At 48.4% G+C, this 15,606-nt stretch overlaps 1 protein-coding gene across 1 annotated transcript; it reads right to left on the reverse strand.

Annotated features, from left to right (window-relative positions):
- Window positions 1-4,286: 4,286 nt before the first annotated feature.
- exosc6 (exosome component 6) lies at window positions 4,287-13,687 on the reverse strand. The gene is made up of 2 exons (XM_085990954.1): window positions 13,322-13,687; window positions 4,287-4,950 (listed from the first exon to the last, which is right to left on the reverse strand). The coding sequence occupies exons 1-2, from the start codon at window positions 13,612-13,614 to the stop codon at window positions 4,419-4,421; spliced, it is 825 nt and encodes a 274-aa protein (XP_085847080.1). The 5' UTR covers window positions 13,615-13,687; the 3' UTR covers window positions 4,287-4,418.
- Window positions 13,688-15,606: the final 1,919 nt, after the last annotated feature.

Consider the following 15,606-nt stretch of genomic DNA (forward strand, 5'->3'; position numbering starts at 1 on the left):
TTTATACGAAGCACACGTGTTGAGTGATGCTTTTTCTGTCAAGGCGGTGGTTAAATTCATTAAACAAAACGGTTCGACCACCTGCGAGTTTTGAAGAGACTTTTTTTTGGAGGTAACTCTGCAAAGCTCACCCTGCTGCCTAAGACCCTTTTAAAATAATTTAGAATATCTAAAAGTGCTTGGATGTTCTTTTTTTGGAATAAATTAATACCTACATCTCCCCAACAAGGATTGAATCCAGCACCGAGCTAATCCCAGTCCATAATACATTGCTCGTTAGTTGCTAGGCACTACAGTAGGCGGTGATGTCATAAAGCAGTGCCATGACATGCTGCCCAAGTGTTGTGACATCATTGATTTCACGAAGCAGTGTAAAATGTCCCTTTTATTTAAATTCATTCTCAGGATGTGTGGGTCGCTGGCAAGGCCAGCATTTATTGCACATCTCTAGTTGCCCTTGAGGTGTTGTTGAGCCACCTTCTTGAACCACTGCAGTCCATGTGGTGAAGGTACTCCCACAGTGTCGTTAGGTAGGGAGTTCCAGGATTTTGACCCAGCGACAATGAAGAATATGTTCAAGTCAGGATGGTGTGTGACTAGAGGGGAACTTGGAGGTGGTGGTGTTCCCCTATGTCTCCTGCCCTTGTCCTTCTAGGTGGTAAGAGGAGAGGTTGCAGGTTTGGGAGGTGCTGATGAAGAAGCCTTGGTGAGTTGCTGCAGTACATCCTGTAGATAGTGCACACTGCAGCCACAGTATGCCGGTGGTGGAGGGATTGAAGGTTTAAGGTAGTGGATGGGCTACCGATAAAGCTGACTGCTTTGTGCTGGATGGTGCTGAGCTTCTTGAGTGTTGTTGGAGCTGCACTCATCCAAGCAAGTGGAGAGTGTTCCATCACACTCCTGACTTGTGCCTTGTAGGTGGTGGAAAGGCTTTGGGGAGTCTGGAGGCGAGTCACTCGCTGCAGAATACCCAGCCTCTGACCTGCTCTTATAGCCACAGCAGTTACAAGGGGTCCCGAAAGCAACCATAAGGGAGAAAATCAGATTCCCTCTTATTTAACCCAGGAGCATCGAGGCAAACTGTAGCACTATCAGTAATGGGAACCTTACATCTGATCCACCGGGACATGGTTCTTCTATGGTATCAGGGTCCTGATTGATGCTCCGCACTGTAACTCAGCAAAGGCGTCACTTACTGAAGTTTATGAGACATTTTTCTGGTACTGATTGTTTCCCCCAGGTCACAACTCAGGACGTGTAGAACAATGACTGAACCGTCATCAGGAATTATTGATTTTATTTGTAAAAAAAATTAAAGACAAGCTAGCGAATTGATAAACTGGATGAACTTTTCCCACTCTGAACATTCAGCATCGACTATGCCCAGGTGCGGTACACGACAGCGATAGCGACAGCGTTTCTAAGACTGTCACTGACCTCATCTCCTCTGGAGATCTTCCCCCCGCGGCCACCAACCCCATAGTTCCCCAACCCCACACAGCCCGCTTCTACCTCCTTCCCAAGATCCACAAACAGAACCGCCCTGGTAGACCCATCGTTTCAGCCTGTTCTTGCCCCACGGAACTTATCTCTTCCTATCTCGACTTATCTTTTCTCCCCTTGTCCAGTCTCTTCCCACCTACATCCGCGACTCTTCGGACACCCTCCACCACTAAGTTTCCAGTTTCCTGGCCCCAACCGCTTCCTTTTCACCATGGACGTACAATCCCTCTACACCTCCATCCCCCACCAGGATGGCCTGAGGGCGCTCCGCTTCTTCCTTTAACAGAGGCCTGATCAGTCCCCATCCACCACCACCCTCCTCCGCCTGGCTGAACTTGTTCTCACATTGAACAACTTCTCCTTTAACTCCACTCATTTCCTCCAAATCAAAGGTGTTGCTATGGGTACCCGCATGGGTCCTAGCTATGCCTGCCTTTTCGTGGGATATGTGGAACACTCTTTGTTCCAGTCCTACTCAGGTCCCCTCCCTCACCTTTTTCCGATACATTGATGACTGTATCGATGCCGTTTCCTGCTCTCGCCCCAAACTAGACAATTTCATTCACTTTGCCTCCAATTTCCACCCTTCCCTCACCTTCACATGGTCCATCTCTGACTCTTCCCTTCCCTTCCTCAACTTCTCCGTCTCCATCTCTGGGGATAGGTTATCGACCAATATTCACTACAAGCCCACTGACTCCCACAGCTACCTGGACTACACTTCCTCCCACCCCGCCTCCTGTAAGGACTCTATTCCATTTCCCAGTTTCTCCGTCTCCGCCGTATCTGCTCAGACGATGCCACCTTCCACACCAGTGCTTCCGACATGTCTTCCTTTTTCCTCAACCGAGGATTCCCCTCGACCGTGTCCATTCTATCTCCCGCACTTCTGCCCTCACCCCTGCCCCTCCCTCCCGGAACCACGATAGGGTTCCCCTTGTCCTCACCTTTCACCCCACCAGCCTCCACATTCAACGGATCATCCTCCGCCATTTCCGCTACCTCCAAAGTGATCCCACCACCAAACGCATCTTCCCCTCCCCTCCCCTTTCAGCATTCCGTAGGGACCGCTCCCTCCGAGACACCCTAGTCCACTCCTCTATCACCCCCAACAGCCCTTCCCCTGGCACCTTCCCGTGCAAGCGCAGGAGATGTAACACCTGCCCCTATACCTCCCCCCTTTCCACTGTCCAGGGCCCCAAACACCCCTTCCAGGTGAAACAGCGATTTACTTGTACTTCTTGCAATCTAGTATACTGTATTCGCTACTCATGATGTGGTCTCCTCTACATTGGGGCGACCAAACGCAGATTGGGTGACTGCTTTGCGGAACACCTCCATTCAGTCCGTAAGGGTGATCCCGAGCTTCCGGTCGCCTGTCATTTTAATTCACCGCTCCATTCCCACTCAGACCTCACTGTCCTTGGCCTCTTGCATTGTTCCACGGAAGCTCAACGTAAACTCGAGGAACAGCACCTCATCTTCCGATTAGGCACTTTGCAGCCTTCCGGACTCAATATCGAGTTCAACAATTTCAGATCATAACCTCAGCCCCTATTACATTTTTACTTATATTGTTTTTCCACCCTTTTGTTTTGGGTTTTCCCTCCACCCACCCCCACCCCCCTCCCCCCTTTCCTTTTTTTTTTCTCTCTCCCACATGGCAGCTGTACACTTCACACCTAATCTGAGCCGTCTTTTGTCTCCACTGTCCTATTACCATCTCGTCTGGTTTTGAATACCTCTTAATGTCTCTTTACTTCTTTTGTTCTATCGCAGCCCTGCCTTCGATCTATTTCATTTCCTTTCCAGTTTTGAAAAAGGGTTCACCCGAAACGTCGACTCTAATTTCTCTCCACGGATGTTGCCTGGCCTGCTGAGTTTTTCCAGCATTTTCTGTTATTATTGCGGTACACTACAGGTTGGTTGTGGAGCAAAATTCCCTCTAACCTGCCCAGTAATGTACTTTAGCCCCTATTACTGCAGCAGGTGAAGTTCTACACTTCCCACACCAGCTGCCACAGCGTCTTGGAACTGGAGCTGAATTCTGAGCAGGTTTCTGTTGCAGGCCGATGCCCACTGGCTACGGAGTTGAGACTGCCCAAGCTCATTTAACATAACGCCCTTACAGCTCGCAAACATTCACCTCATCAATCTGGGCTTAATTTCAACACAGGTCCCTTAGGTGGCAGAACAGCGTTCTCACTCAATGCCAACTCTCTGTACCATGCATTTCCTTTTTGTTTATGCCCACAGTACAAACAAGAAACACATCTGGGACCCGTTGGAGAAGATATTCATCCATCAGATGGACCGCACGTCTTAATAACCCACAAGGATTATTTAGGATAAATGCCAGACCGATCCCAGACAATCTGCACTGTCCAATTCCCACAGGCCCACAGAGAGGAACTATGAGAAAGTAGGGAAATAAATACTGTGACCAGGCCAAAATAAGCAGTGAAGAGTGGCTCATATATCATTTTAGATTTCAACTGCAAATATTCTCCCCGCTTCACCTGAAAGATCTGGTTTTACTGGAGTACAACTCCACTTGCACTGTGTGAGCCGAGCCGATCCTGTCCCAACATCCAGACTTCCGACGGGAGTGACTGGACAGCAATCAGCAGCAGCAACTTGATAGCAATCAGCAGATTATCCCCTCCCCCGTTTGGGGTACTGAAGTCAATCGCAGTTCAACTTCAGCACCAGCACAGATCAGCTAACCCAGCAGAGGAGGGGGGCTGAACCTGGGATTTCAATCTTCAATGCAATGGGAGCCATTTTAGTTTTAACAAGGGATGCTTTATAATTTGAATTGTATAAATGCAGTTAACACAACAGTAAAAAAAAAAATTTAAACTGAATTTCTTTTTTTTAGAAAAGTATTTACTGGAATGTCCATAAGACTTCATCTAAGCCTTACTGACAAGCTGTGGGATCTTCCTCTTAATTGATCTGGTTAGACACTGCTGGGCCACGGAGTACAGCTTCTGACAGCCCTCAACACAAGCCTTGATCGCTTCCACCGACGTCTGCTCCTCCCATTCTCCTTTGGACACCAGCCCCGAGATCTGGTTAAGGGTGGGTAGCAGTGCCAAGGTCAAACTGCCGTTATCCATCGCCTGGGAGCCGGCTGCGCTGTACTCCTCGGCTGCAGTCGGGTCCAGGAGGGAGACATCCCCGCACTGCCTCAAGGAGCAACCCACCACCACATCGAACATCTCGATGCCCGCTTCTGCCAGTGCCATGGAGGCGCAGGTCAAAGCGGCCGCCAGGGTGGAGCCGTCGTTCTCCAGGACCATCACATACACCTCAATCTGGGACCTGGGGTACTTGTGAAGGCAGATGGCGGGCTGCAAACTCTGCTCCATGATCGACGAGTACTCCTTCTCCAGGTTACCCTGAATCCAGGCAGCTCTCTTCCTACAAGAGAATGGGGCGAATCTACAAGGTGGGGGAAAAAAACAAAATGAGCAATGGATTCATTCATTCAATTTGCAGGGCTATGGGGAGAGGGCAAGGGAGTGGGACTAATTGGATAGCTTTTTCAAAGAGCCGGCACAGGCACAATGAACCGAATGGCCTCCTTCTGTGCTGTAGCCTGCTATGATTTTATTTAATTAAAATGTAACCACCGGGTTTCTCCCCTCTTTCTGAAGATGCCGATTTGAGCTGGGGTCCAGGTCTATGAAGAAGCACTAACAACCAAAGCAGGAAACTCAGCCAATTGGGAGAATTGAACACCAGTACAGGGCCCCAGGCGCTCCCTTACACCTCCCTGCTCGGAGTAATTTGCTCCCCAACTCAATTCATCACTTCCCCATGACCATGAAGTCATTGTCCCTGCTGTCTGCAAGAGCTCTTCGCTTAGCCGCATTATCCGACTTTTCTTTTCCAAATATTTATCCACTACCCTTTTATGGATTCTGCTCCCACGACAGTTTCTGGTAGGGTGGATTTCCATGAGGTATAGAGTACAAAAGCAAAGAAGTTAAGCTACATCTTTATCACATCACTGGTTAGGCCCCAGCTGGAGTATTGTGTTCAATTCTGGGCACCACACTTTAGAAAGGATGCCAAGGCCTTAGAGAGGGTGCAGAGGAGATTTACTACAATGGTACCAGGGATGAAGGACCTCAGTTATGTGGCGAGACTGAAGAAGCTGAGGTTGCTCTCTTTAAAACAGAGATGTTTAAGAAGAGATTTAAGATGGCATGCGCCCTCAACCCCTAACTCCTGGGCACACGCCCTCAACTCCAAACCCCTCACTCCTGGGCACACGCCCTCAACCCCTAACCCCTCACTCCTGGGCACACGCCCTCAACCCCTAACCCCTCACTCCTGGGCACGCGCCCTCAACCCCTAACCCCTCACTGCTGGGCACGCGCCCTCAACCCCTCACTCCTGGGCACACGCCCTCAACCCCTAACCCCTCACTCCTGGGCACACGCCCTCAACTCCTAACCCCTCACTCCTGGGCACGCGCCCTCAACCCCTAACCCCTCACTGCTGGGCACGCGCCCTCAACCCCTCACTCTTGGGCACACGCCCTCAACCCCTAACCCCTCACTCCTGGGCACACGCCCTCAACCCCTAACCCCTAACTCCCAGGCACACGCCCTCAACTCCTAACCCCTCACTCCCGGGCACACGCTCTCAACCCCTAACTCCCGGGCACACGCCCTCAACCCCTAACTCCCGGCACACGCCCTCAACTCCTAACCCCTCTCCTGGGCACACGCCCTCAACTCCTAACCCCCTCACTCATGGGCACACGCCCTCAACTCCTAACCCCTCACTCCCGGGCACACGCCCTCAACTCCTAACCCCTCACTCCCGGGCACACGCCCTCAACCCCTAACCCCTCACTCCTGGGCACACGCCCTCAACTCCTAACCCCCAGGCACACGCCCTCAACCCCTAACCCCCGGGCACACGCCCTCAACTCCTAACCCCTCACTCCTGGGCACGCGCCCTCAACTCCTAACCCCTCACTCCAGGGCACACGCCCTCAACCCCTAACCCCTCACTCCTGGGCACACGCCCTCAACTCCTAACCCCCAGGCACACGCCCTCAACCCCTAACCCCTCACTCCTGGGCACGCGCCCTCAACTCCTAACCCCTCACTCCTGGGCACACGCCCTCAACCCCTAACCCCTCACTCCTGGGCACACGCCCTCAACCCCTAACCCCCGGGCACACGCCCTCAACTCCTAACCCCTCACTCCTGGGCACGCGCCCTCAACTCCTAACCCCTCACTCCTGGGCACGCGCCCTCAACTCCTAACCCCTCACTCCTGGGCACGCGCCCTCAACTCCTAACCCCTCACTCCTGGGCACACGCCCTCAACCCCTAACCCCTCACTCCTGGGCACACGCCCTCAACCCCTAACCCCCGGGCACACGCCCTCAACTCCTAACCCCTCACTCCTGGGCACGCGCCCTCAACTCCTAACCCCTCACTCCTGGGCACGCGCCCTCAACTCCTAACCCCTCACTCCTGGGCACACACCCTCAACCCCTAACCCCCGGGCACACGCCGTCAATGCCTAAATTGCTCACCCTAAGCACTCCCTCAACCCCCCTCACCCCCCTGACACACGCCTTCAACCCCTAAGCCCCCAACCCTTAGCATGCGCCCACAACCCCTAACCCCTTACCCCAGGCACTCCCTCAACCCCATACCCCCGGGCACTCCCTCAACCCCTAACCCCCGGGCACTCCCTCAACCCCATGGAACATAAGAAACAGGAGCAGGAGTCGGCCATTTGGCCCCTCGAGCCTGCTCCGCCTTTCAATAAGATCATGGCTCATCTGATCTTGGCCCCAACTCCACTTTTCCACCCGCTCCCCATAACCCTTGACTCCCCTGTAGCTCAAATATTTGTCTATCTCCACCTTGAATATATTCAATGACCCAGCCTCCACAGCTCTTTGGGGTAGAGAATTCCAAAGATTCATGACCCTCAGAGAAGAAATTCCTCCTTATCTCCATTTTAAATGGGCGACCCCTTATTCTGAAACTATGCCCCCTAGTTCTAGATTCCCCCACGAGGGGAAACATCCTCCCTGCATCTACCCTGTCAAGCCCCCTCAGAATCTTATATGTTCCAATAAGATCACCTCATTCTTCTAAACTCCAATGAGTATAGGCCCAGCCTGCTCAACCTTTCTTCATAAGACAACCCCTTCATCTCCAGAATCAACCTCGTGAACCTTCTCTGAACTGCCTCCAATGCAAGTATATCCCTCCCTAAATAAGGAGACCAAAACTGTACACAGTACTCTAGGTGTGGTCTCACCAGCGCCCTGTACAGTTGTAGCAAGACTTCCCTACTTTTATACTCCATCCCCCTTGCAATAAGGGCCAACATTCCATTTGCCTTCCTAATTACCTGCTGTACCTACATGGTAACTTTTTTGTGTTTCATGTATGAGGACCCCCAGATCCCTCTGTACCGCAGCATTCTGTAGTCTCTCTCCAATTAAATAATAATTTGCTTTTTTATTCTTCCTACCAAAGTGGATAACCTCACATTTTCCCACATTATACTCCATCTGCCAAATTTTTGACCACTCACTTAACCTATCTATATCCCTTTGCAGACTCTTTGTGTCCTCTTCACAACTTGCTTTTGCACCTATCTTTGTATCATCAGCAAATCTGGCTACAATACACTCGGTCCCTTCATCCAAGTCATTAATATAGGTTGTAAATAGTTACGGCCTCAGCACTGATCCCTGTGGCACCCCACTAGTTACAGTTTGCCAACTGGAAAATGACCCATTTATCCTGACTCTCTGTTTTCTGTTAGTTAGCCAATCCTCTATCCATGCTAATATATTATCCCCAACCCTGTGAGCTCTTATCTTGTGCAGTAACCTTTTATGTGGCACCTTACTGAATATCTTCTGGAAATCCAAATGCACTACATCTACTGGTTCCCCTTTATCCACCCTGCTTGAGTGCATTATGATTTTTTTTAATGTCCTGCTATTACTTCCTTAATAATAGATTCCAGCATTTTCCCAATGACAGATGTTAGGCTAACTGGCCTATAGTTTCCTGCTTTCTGTCTCCCTCCTTTCTTGAATAGGAGCGTTACATTTGCGGTTTTCCAATCCGCTTGGACCTCTCCAGAATCCTGGGAATTTTGGTAGATTACAAACAATGCATCCACGTCTTTTAAGACCCTAGGATGCAGGCCATCCGGTCCAGAGGACTTGTCAGCCTTTAGTCCCATTAGTTTGCCTAGTACTTTTTCTCTAGTGATAGTGACTGTTTTAAGTTCCTCCCTCCCTATAGCCCCTTGATTATCAATTATTATTGGGATGCTTTTAGTGTCTTCTATCGTGAAGACCGAAACAAAATATTTGTTCAAAATCTCAGCTATTTCCCTGTTTCCCATTATTAATTCCCCAGTCTCATCCTCTAAGGGACCAACATTTACATTAGCTACTCTCTTCCTTTTTATATACCTGTAGAAGCTCTTACTGTCTGTTTTGATATTTTTTTGCTAGTTTACTCTCAATCTATCGTCTCCCTCATTATTTTTTCAGTTATCCTTTGCTGGTTTCTAAAAATTTCCCAATTTCTGGCCTACTACTAATCTTCGCAACACTGTATGCTTTTTCTTTAAATTTGATACCATCCTTAACTTCCTTAGTTAGCCACGGATGGTTCATCCTTCTCATAGAGTCTTTCTTTCTCACTGGAATAAACCTTTGTTGAGAGTTATGAAATATCTCCTTAAATGTCTGCCACTGCTTATCTACCGTCTTACCCTTTAATCTATTTTCCCAGTCCACTTTAGCCAACTCTGTCTTCATCCCTTTGTAATTGCCTTTATTTATGTTTAGGACACAATTTTCAGACCCAAGTTTCTCACCCTCAAACTGAATTTGAAATTCTATCATGCTATGATCACTCTTCCCTAGAGGATCCTTTACTATGAGATCATTAATTAATCCTGTCTCATTACACATTACCAGATCTAAAATAGCCTGCTCCCTGGTTGTTTCCACAATGTTTTCTTCTAAGAAACCACCCCGAATACACTATGAACTGGTCCTCAAGGCTACCCTTGCCAATTTGATAAGAACATAAGAAATAAGAGCAGGAGTAGGCCATACGGCCCCTCGAGCCTGCTCCGCCATTCAATAAGATCATGGCTGATCATCGACCTCAACTCCACTTTCCTGCCCGATCTCTATATCCCTTGATTCCCCATGAACACAGAAATCTATCTATCTCAGCCTTGAAGATACTCAAAGACTCAGCATTCACAGCCCTCTGGGGCAGAGAATTCCACAGATTCACAACACTCAGTGAAGAAATTCCTCCTCATTTCAGTCTTAAATGGCCATATCTTATCCTGAGACTATGCCCCCTAGTTCTAGACACTCCAGCCAGGGGAAACAACCTCTCAGCATCTACCCTGTTAATCTCCTTCAGAATCTTGTATGTTTCAATGAGATCACCTCTCATTCTTCTAAACTCCAGAGCGTATAGGCCCATTCTACACAATCTCTCCTTGTAGGACAGTCCTCTCATCCCAGGAATCAATCTAGTGAACCTTTATTGCACTGCCTCCAAGGCAAGTATATCCTTCCTTAGATAAGGAGACCAAAACTGTGCACAGTACTCCAGGTGTGGTCTCACCAAGGCCCTGTACAACTGTAGCAAGACTTCCTTACTCTTTTCTCCAACCCCCTTGCAATAAAGGCCAACATGCCATTTGCCTTCCTTATTGCTTGCTGTACCTGTATGCTAGCTTTCTGTGTTTCTTGCACGAGGACAGCCAAATCTCTCTGAACACCAACATTTGAAAGTTTCTCACCATTTAAAAAATATTCTGTTTTTCTATTCTTCAAAGTGAATAACCTCACATTTCCCTACATTATACTCCATCTGCCACCTTACTGCCTACTCACTTAGTCTATCTATATCCTGTTGCAGACTCTTTGTGTTCTCCTCACAGCTTACTGGCCCACCTAGCTTTGTAGCATCAGCAAACTTGGATACATTATACTCGGTCCCTTCATCCAAGTCATTAATATAGATTGTAAATAGCTGAGGCCCCAACACTGATCCTTGCGGCACCCCACTAGTTACAGCTTGCCAACCTGAAAAAGATCCGTTTATCCCTACTCTCTGTTTTCTGTCCATTAACCAATCCTCTATCCATGCTACTAGATTACCCTCAACCCCATGAGCCCTAATCTTGTATAATAACCTTTTATGTGGCACCTTATCGAATGCCTTTTGGAAATCCAAATATACTACATCCACTGGTTCCCCTTTATCTACCCTGCTAGTTACATCCTCAAAAAACTAATAAATTTGTCAAAAACGATTTCCCTTTCATAAAACCATGTTGACTCTGCTTAATCATGTTATGATTTTCTAAGTGACTTGAGAACAACTTCCTTAACAATGGATTCCAGCATTTTCCAGACCTATAGAAATGTTTACAATCTTTTTTTTATGTCTCTTGCTAATTTACTCTCATATTCTTTTTTCTCTTTCCTTATCACATTCTTGGTCCTCCTTTGCTAAATTCTAAAATCCTCCCAATCCTCAGGCTTACTACTCTTTTTGGCAACATTATAAGCCTCTTCCTTTGATCTAATACTATCTTTAACTTCTCGTTAGCTTTTTCCTTATCAATTTTTTGGTCAACCTTTGCTGGTTTCTGAAACTCTCCCAATCCTCAGGCTTACTATTATCCTTTGCAACATTATAAGCTTCTTCTTTCAATCTAATGCTATCCTTAACTTCTTTAATTAGCCACGGTTGAATCACTTTTCCCGTGGAGTTTTTGTTTCTCAATGGAATGTATTTTTGTTGAGAATTATGAAATATTTCTTTAAAAACTAGCCACTGCTTATCTACCGCCATACCTTTTAATCTATTTTTCCAATCTACCTTAGCCAACTCGCCCCTCATACCTATGTAATTGGCTTTATTTAAGTTTAAGACTCTAGTTTCGGACTTAGGCAAGTCACTCTCAAAATTAAAGTGAAATTCTATCATATTATGATCACTCTGCCCCAGAGGATCCTTTACTATGAGATTGCTAATTAACCCTGTCTCATTATACAATACATTATCTAAAATAGCCCAATTTGTCCAATATATACGAAGAGTAAAATCGCCCTTGATTATCGCAGTACCTTTCTTACAAGCCACCATTATTTCTTGATTTATACTCTGTCCTGCAGTGTCGCTACTGTTAGGGGGCCTATAGACTACTCCCACCAGTGACTTCTTTCCCTTACTATTTCTTATCTCCACCCAAACTGATTCTACATCTTGATCTTGAGCCAATATAATTTCTCACCACTGCACTGATCTCATCCTTTATTAACAGAGCTACCCCACTTCCTTTTCCTTTCTGCCTATCCTTCCAAAATGTCAAATACCCCTGAATATTCAGTTCCCAGCCTTGGTCAGCTTGCAACCACGTCTCTGTAATGGCTATCAGATCATACCCATTTATTTCTATTTGTGCCGTCAACTCATCTATCTTGTTAGGATTGCTGCATGCATTCAGATAAAGAGCCTTTAATTTTGTCTTTTTACCATTTTTCCCTACTCTTGATTATTTGCTGGTGCACTCTTATGCTTATCACTACCCTGCACTATTACCTTCTCCTTTCTCTCTGACTTTCTAAATTCCCCTTCACCTGAACCCTCCCCCCTACTACTTATTTTAAAGCCCTATCTACCGTCCTAGTTATTCGATTCGCAAGAACACTGGACCCAGCATGGTTCAAGTGAAGCCTCACCACGGGCACACGCCATTAACCGCTAACGCCGGGCACGCGCTCTCAACCCCTAACCCTTCACAGAACACACAGAACACAGAAACCCCACAGTGCAGATAGAGGCCATTTCGGCCCATCGAGCCTGCACCGACACTTATCCCACCCGATCCCCATAACCAACACATATCCCACCCTATCCCTGTATTTAATCCCCCTCACACTAAGGGTCAATTTATCATAGCCAATCAACCTAACCCGCACATCTTTGGACTGTGGGAGGAAACCGGAGCACCCGGAGGAAACCCACGCAAACACGGGGAGAATGTGCAAACTCCACACAGACAATCGCCCGAGGCCGGATTCGAACCCGGGTCCCTGGTGCTGTGAGGCAAAAGTGCTAACCACTATGCCACCGTGCTCAACCCCGGGCACTCACCCTCAACACTTCAACCCCGGGCACTCGCCCTCAACCCCTAACACCTCATCCCCAGGCACGCGCCTTCAACCCCTAAACCCTCACCCCAGGCACACGCCGTCAACACCTAACCCCTCACCCTGGGCAATCCCTCAACCCCATACCCCTCAAACCCCAGGTACTCCCTCAACAACAAACCCTCACCCCGGAAACTCGCCCTCAAACCCTAACCCCTCACCCAGGGTACACGCCTTCAACCCCGGGCACTCGCCCTCAACCCCTAACACCTCATCCCCAGGCATGCCCCCTCAACCCCTAACACCTCACCAGAGTCACACGCCCACAATGGCTAACCGCTCATGCCGGGCACACGAACTCACCCCCCCTAACCGTTAAACCCTGGGCATGCATCCTCAACCCCTCATCCTGGGCACTTGCTCTCAACCCCTAACCCTTCACCCCAGGCACACACCCTCAACCCCCGGGCACTCCATCCACACCAACCCCTCACCCTGGGCACGCGCCCTCAACCCCTAGCCCTGGGCACACACACTCAACCCCTAACCCTTTACCCTGGACACGCTCCCTCAACCCCCGGGCACTCCATCAACGCCAATACCCCCCTGTACCTGAACTCGCAGCCCAGGGTTGCCCCGCTCATGCGGCGCTCCTCCTTCCTGTCGCTCTCGCGGGGCCCGTACACGGCGCACAGCACCTTGCTCCGCCCGCACTCGGCGTACACCGAGCCGTCCGCCTGGCTCACCAGCCCGGCCCGCGCAAACACGGGCCTCGGCTCGGCGGCTGATCGCCCGTCCGCCCGAGGCTGCAAAGGCCTCGGCTTCGCACCCGCATCGGCCCTCACAAACAGCAGCGGCGACTGGGATTCGTCCGGGCCCCGCACCCGCTTGGTGTCCACCGGCATGAGACACAGACTCGCGGCTCCGGCGCTGCACACAAGGCCGCGCCGCCGGCAGCAGCGCCCCTGCAGGCTGGAGGACCAGCCACAGAGCGCACCCTCCCGCGGTCAGTCCCCAGTTCTGCACTGCTCGCGACCAGCTGCCTGGAACCTATGGAAGAACAAGGGGTGGGAATTCACTGGGTTTATTTGGTAGGAAGGTGAGCAGTGGCTCAGTTGGGAGCTCTCTCACCTCTGAGTCAGACGGTTGCAGGTTCAATGCACCGACTCCAGAGACTTGAGCACTAGGCCAACACTTCAAGGGAGTGCTGCACTGTCAGAGGTGCCATATTTAAGATAGAACATAAGAAATAGAAGCAAGAGTAGGCCATTTGGCCCTTCGAACCTGATCTGCCATTCAATAAAATCATGGCTGATCTTCTACCTCATCTCCACTTTCATGCACTATCCCCGATTCCGTTAATATTCAAAAATCTATCTATCTTGAATATACTCAACGATTGAGTCTCCACAGCCCTCTGGGGTAGAGAATTCCAAAGATTCACCACCCTCTGAGTGAAGAAATTTATCATCTCAGTCCTAAATGGCTGACCCCTTATTCTGAGACTGCCACCCCTGGTTCTAGACACCCCAGCCAGGAGAAATATCCTCCCTGTCAAGCCCTGTAAGAATTTTGTATCTTTCAATGAGATCACCTCTCATTCTTCTAAACTCCAGAGAATATAGGCCTAGTCTACTCCATCTGTCCTCATAGGACAATCCCCCCATCCCAGGAACCAGTCTGGTGAACCTTTGTTGCATTCCCTCTATGGCAAGTATATCCTTCCTTAGGTAAGGAGACCAAAACTGTACACAATACTCCAGGTGTGGTCTCACCAGGGCCCTATATAATTGCAGGAAGACGTCTTTACTCTTATACTCAAATCCTCTTGTAATAAAGGCCAACATACCATTTGCTTTCCTAATTGCTTGCTGTACCTGCATGTTAACTTTCAGTGATCCATGTATGAGAACACCCAGGTTCCTCTGAACACCAACATTTCCCAATCTCTCATCATTTAAAAAATACTCTGCTTTTCTATTTTATCTACCAAAGTTGATAACTTCACATTTCTCCACAGTATATTCCATTTGCCATGTTCTTGTCCACTCACTTAGTCTGTCTATATCCCCTTGAAGCCTCCTTGCATCCTCCTCACAACTTATATTCCCACCCAGCTTTGTATCATCAGCAAACTTGGATAGATTACATTTGGTCCCCTCATCCAAATCATTGATATAGATTGTGAATAGCTGAGGCCCAAGCACTGATCCTTGCGGTACCCCACTAGTTACAGCCTGCCAACCCGAAAATGACCCGTTTATTCCTACTCTGTTTTCTGTCCGTTAACCAATCCTCAATCCATGCTAGTATATTACCCCCAATCCCACGAGCCCTAATTTTGTTTAATAAACTTTTGTGTGGCACCTTATCAAATGCCTTCTGAAAATCCAAATACATCACATCCATTGGTTCCCCCTTATCTATTCTGCTAGTTACAACCTCAAAAAACTCTAAGATTCGTCAAACACAATTTCCCTTTCATAAATCCCCGTTGACTCTGCCCAATCCTATTATTATTTTCTAAGTGCCCTGTTACCACATCCTTAATAATATTCTAGCATTTTCCCTACTACTGATTGTCAGGCTAACTGGTCTGTAGTTCCCCGTTTTCTCTCTCCCTCCTTTCTTAAATAGCGGAGTTACATTTGCTACCTTCCAATCCGCAGGAACCGTTCTAAAATCTGTGGAATTTTGGAAAATGACAACCAATGCATCTACTATCTCTATAGCCAACTCTTTCAAAACCCTAGGATGTAAGCCATCAGATTCAGGGGATTTATCGGCTTTCAGTCCCATTAATTTCTCCAGTACTACTTTTTTACTAATACTAATTTCTTTCAGTTCCTCATTCTTGCTAGACTCTTGGTTCTCCACTATTTCCGGGTAATTTTTTG

This window comes from Somniosus microcephalus, chromosome 6, assembly GCF_052327205.1.
Source record: "Somniosus microcephalus isolate GS21.2 chromosome 6, FLI_Smic_1.0, whole genome shotgun sequence".
NCBI classification, from domain to species: domain Eukaryota; kingdom Metazoa; phylum Chordata; class Chondrichthyes; order Squaliformes; family Somniosidae; genus Somniosus; species Somniosus microcephalus.

Coding starts and splice junctions, on each gene's coding strand:
- exosc6 (XM_085990954.1), bottom strand. CDS start 13,614: ATGCCGGTGGACACCAAGCGGGTGCGGGGCCCGGACGAATCCCAGTCG. Junction 4,951..13,321: donor ACCCTGGGCTGCGAGTTCAG/GTACAGGGGGGT, acceptor CCCACCTTGTAG/ATTCGCCCCATTCTCTTGTA.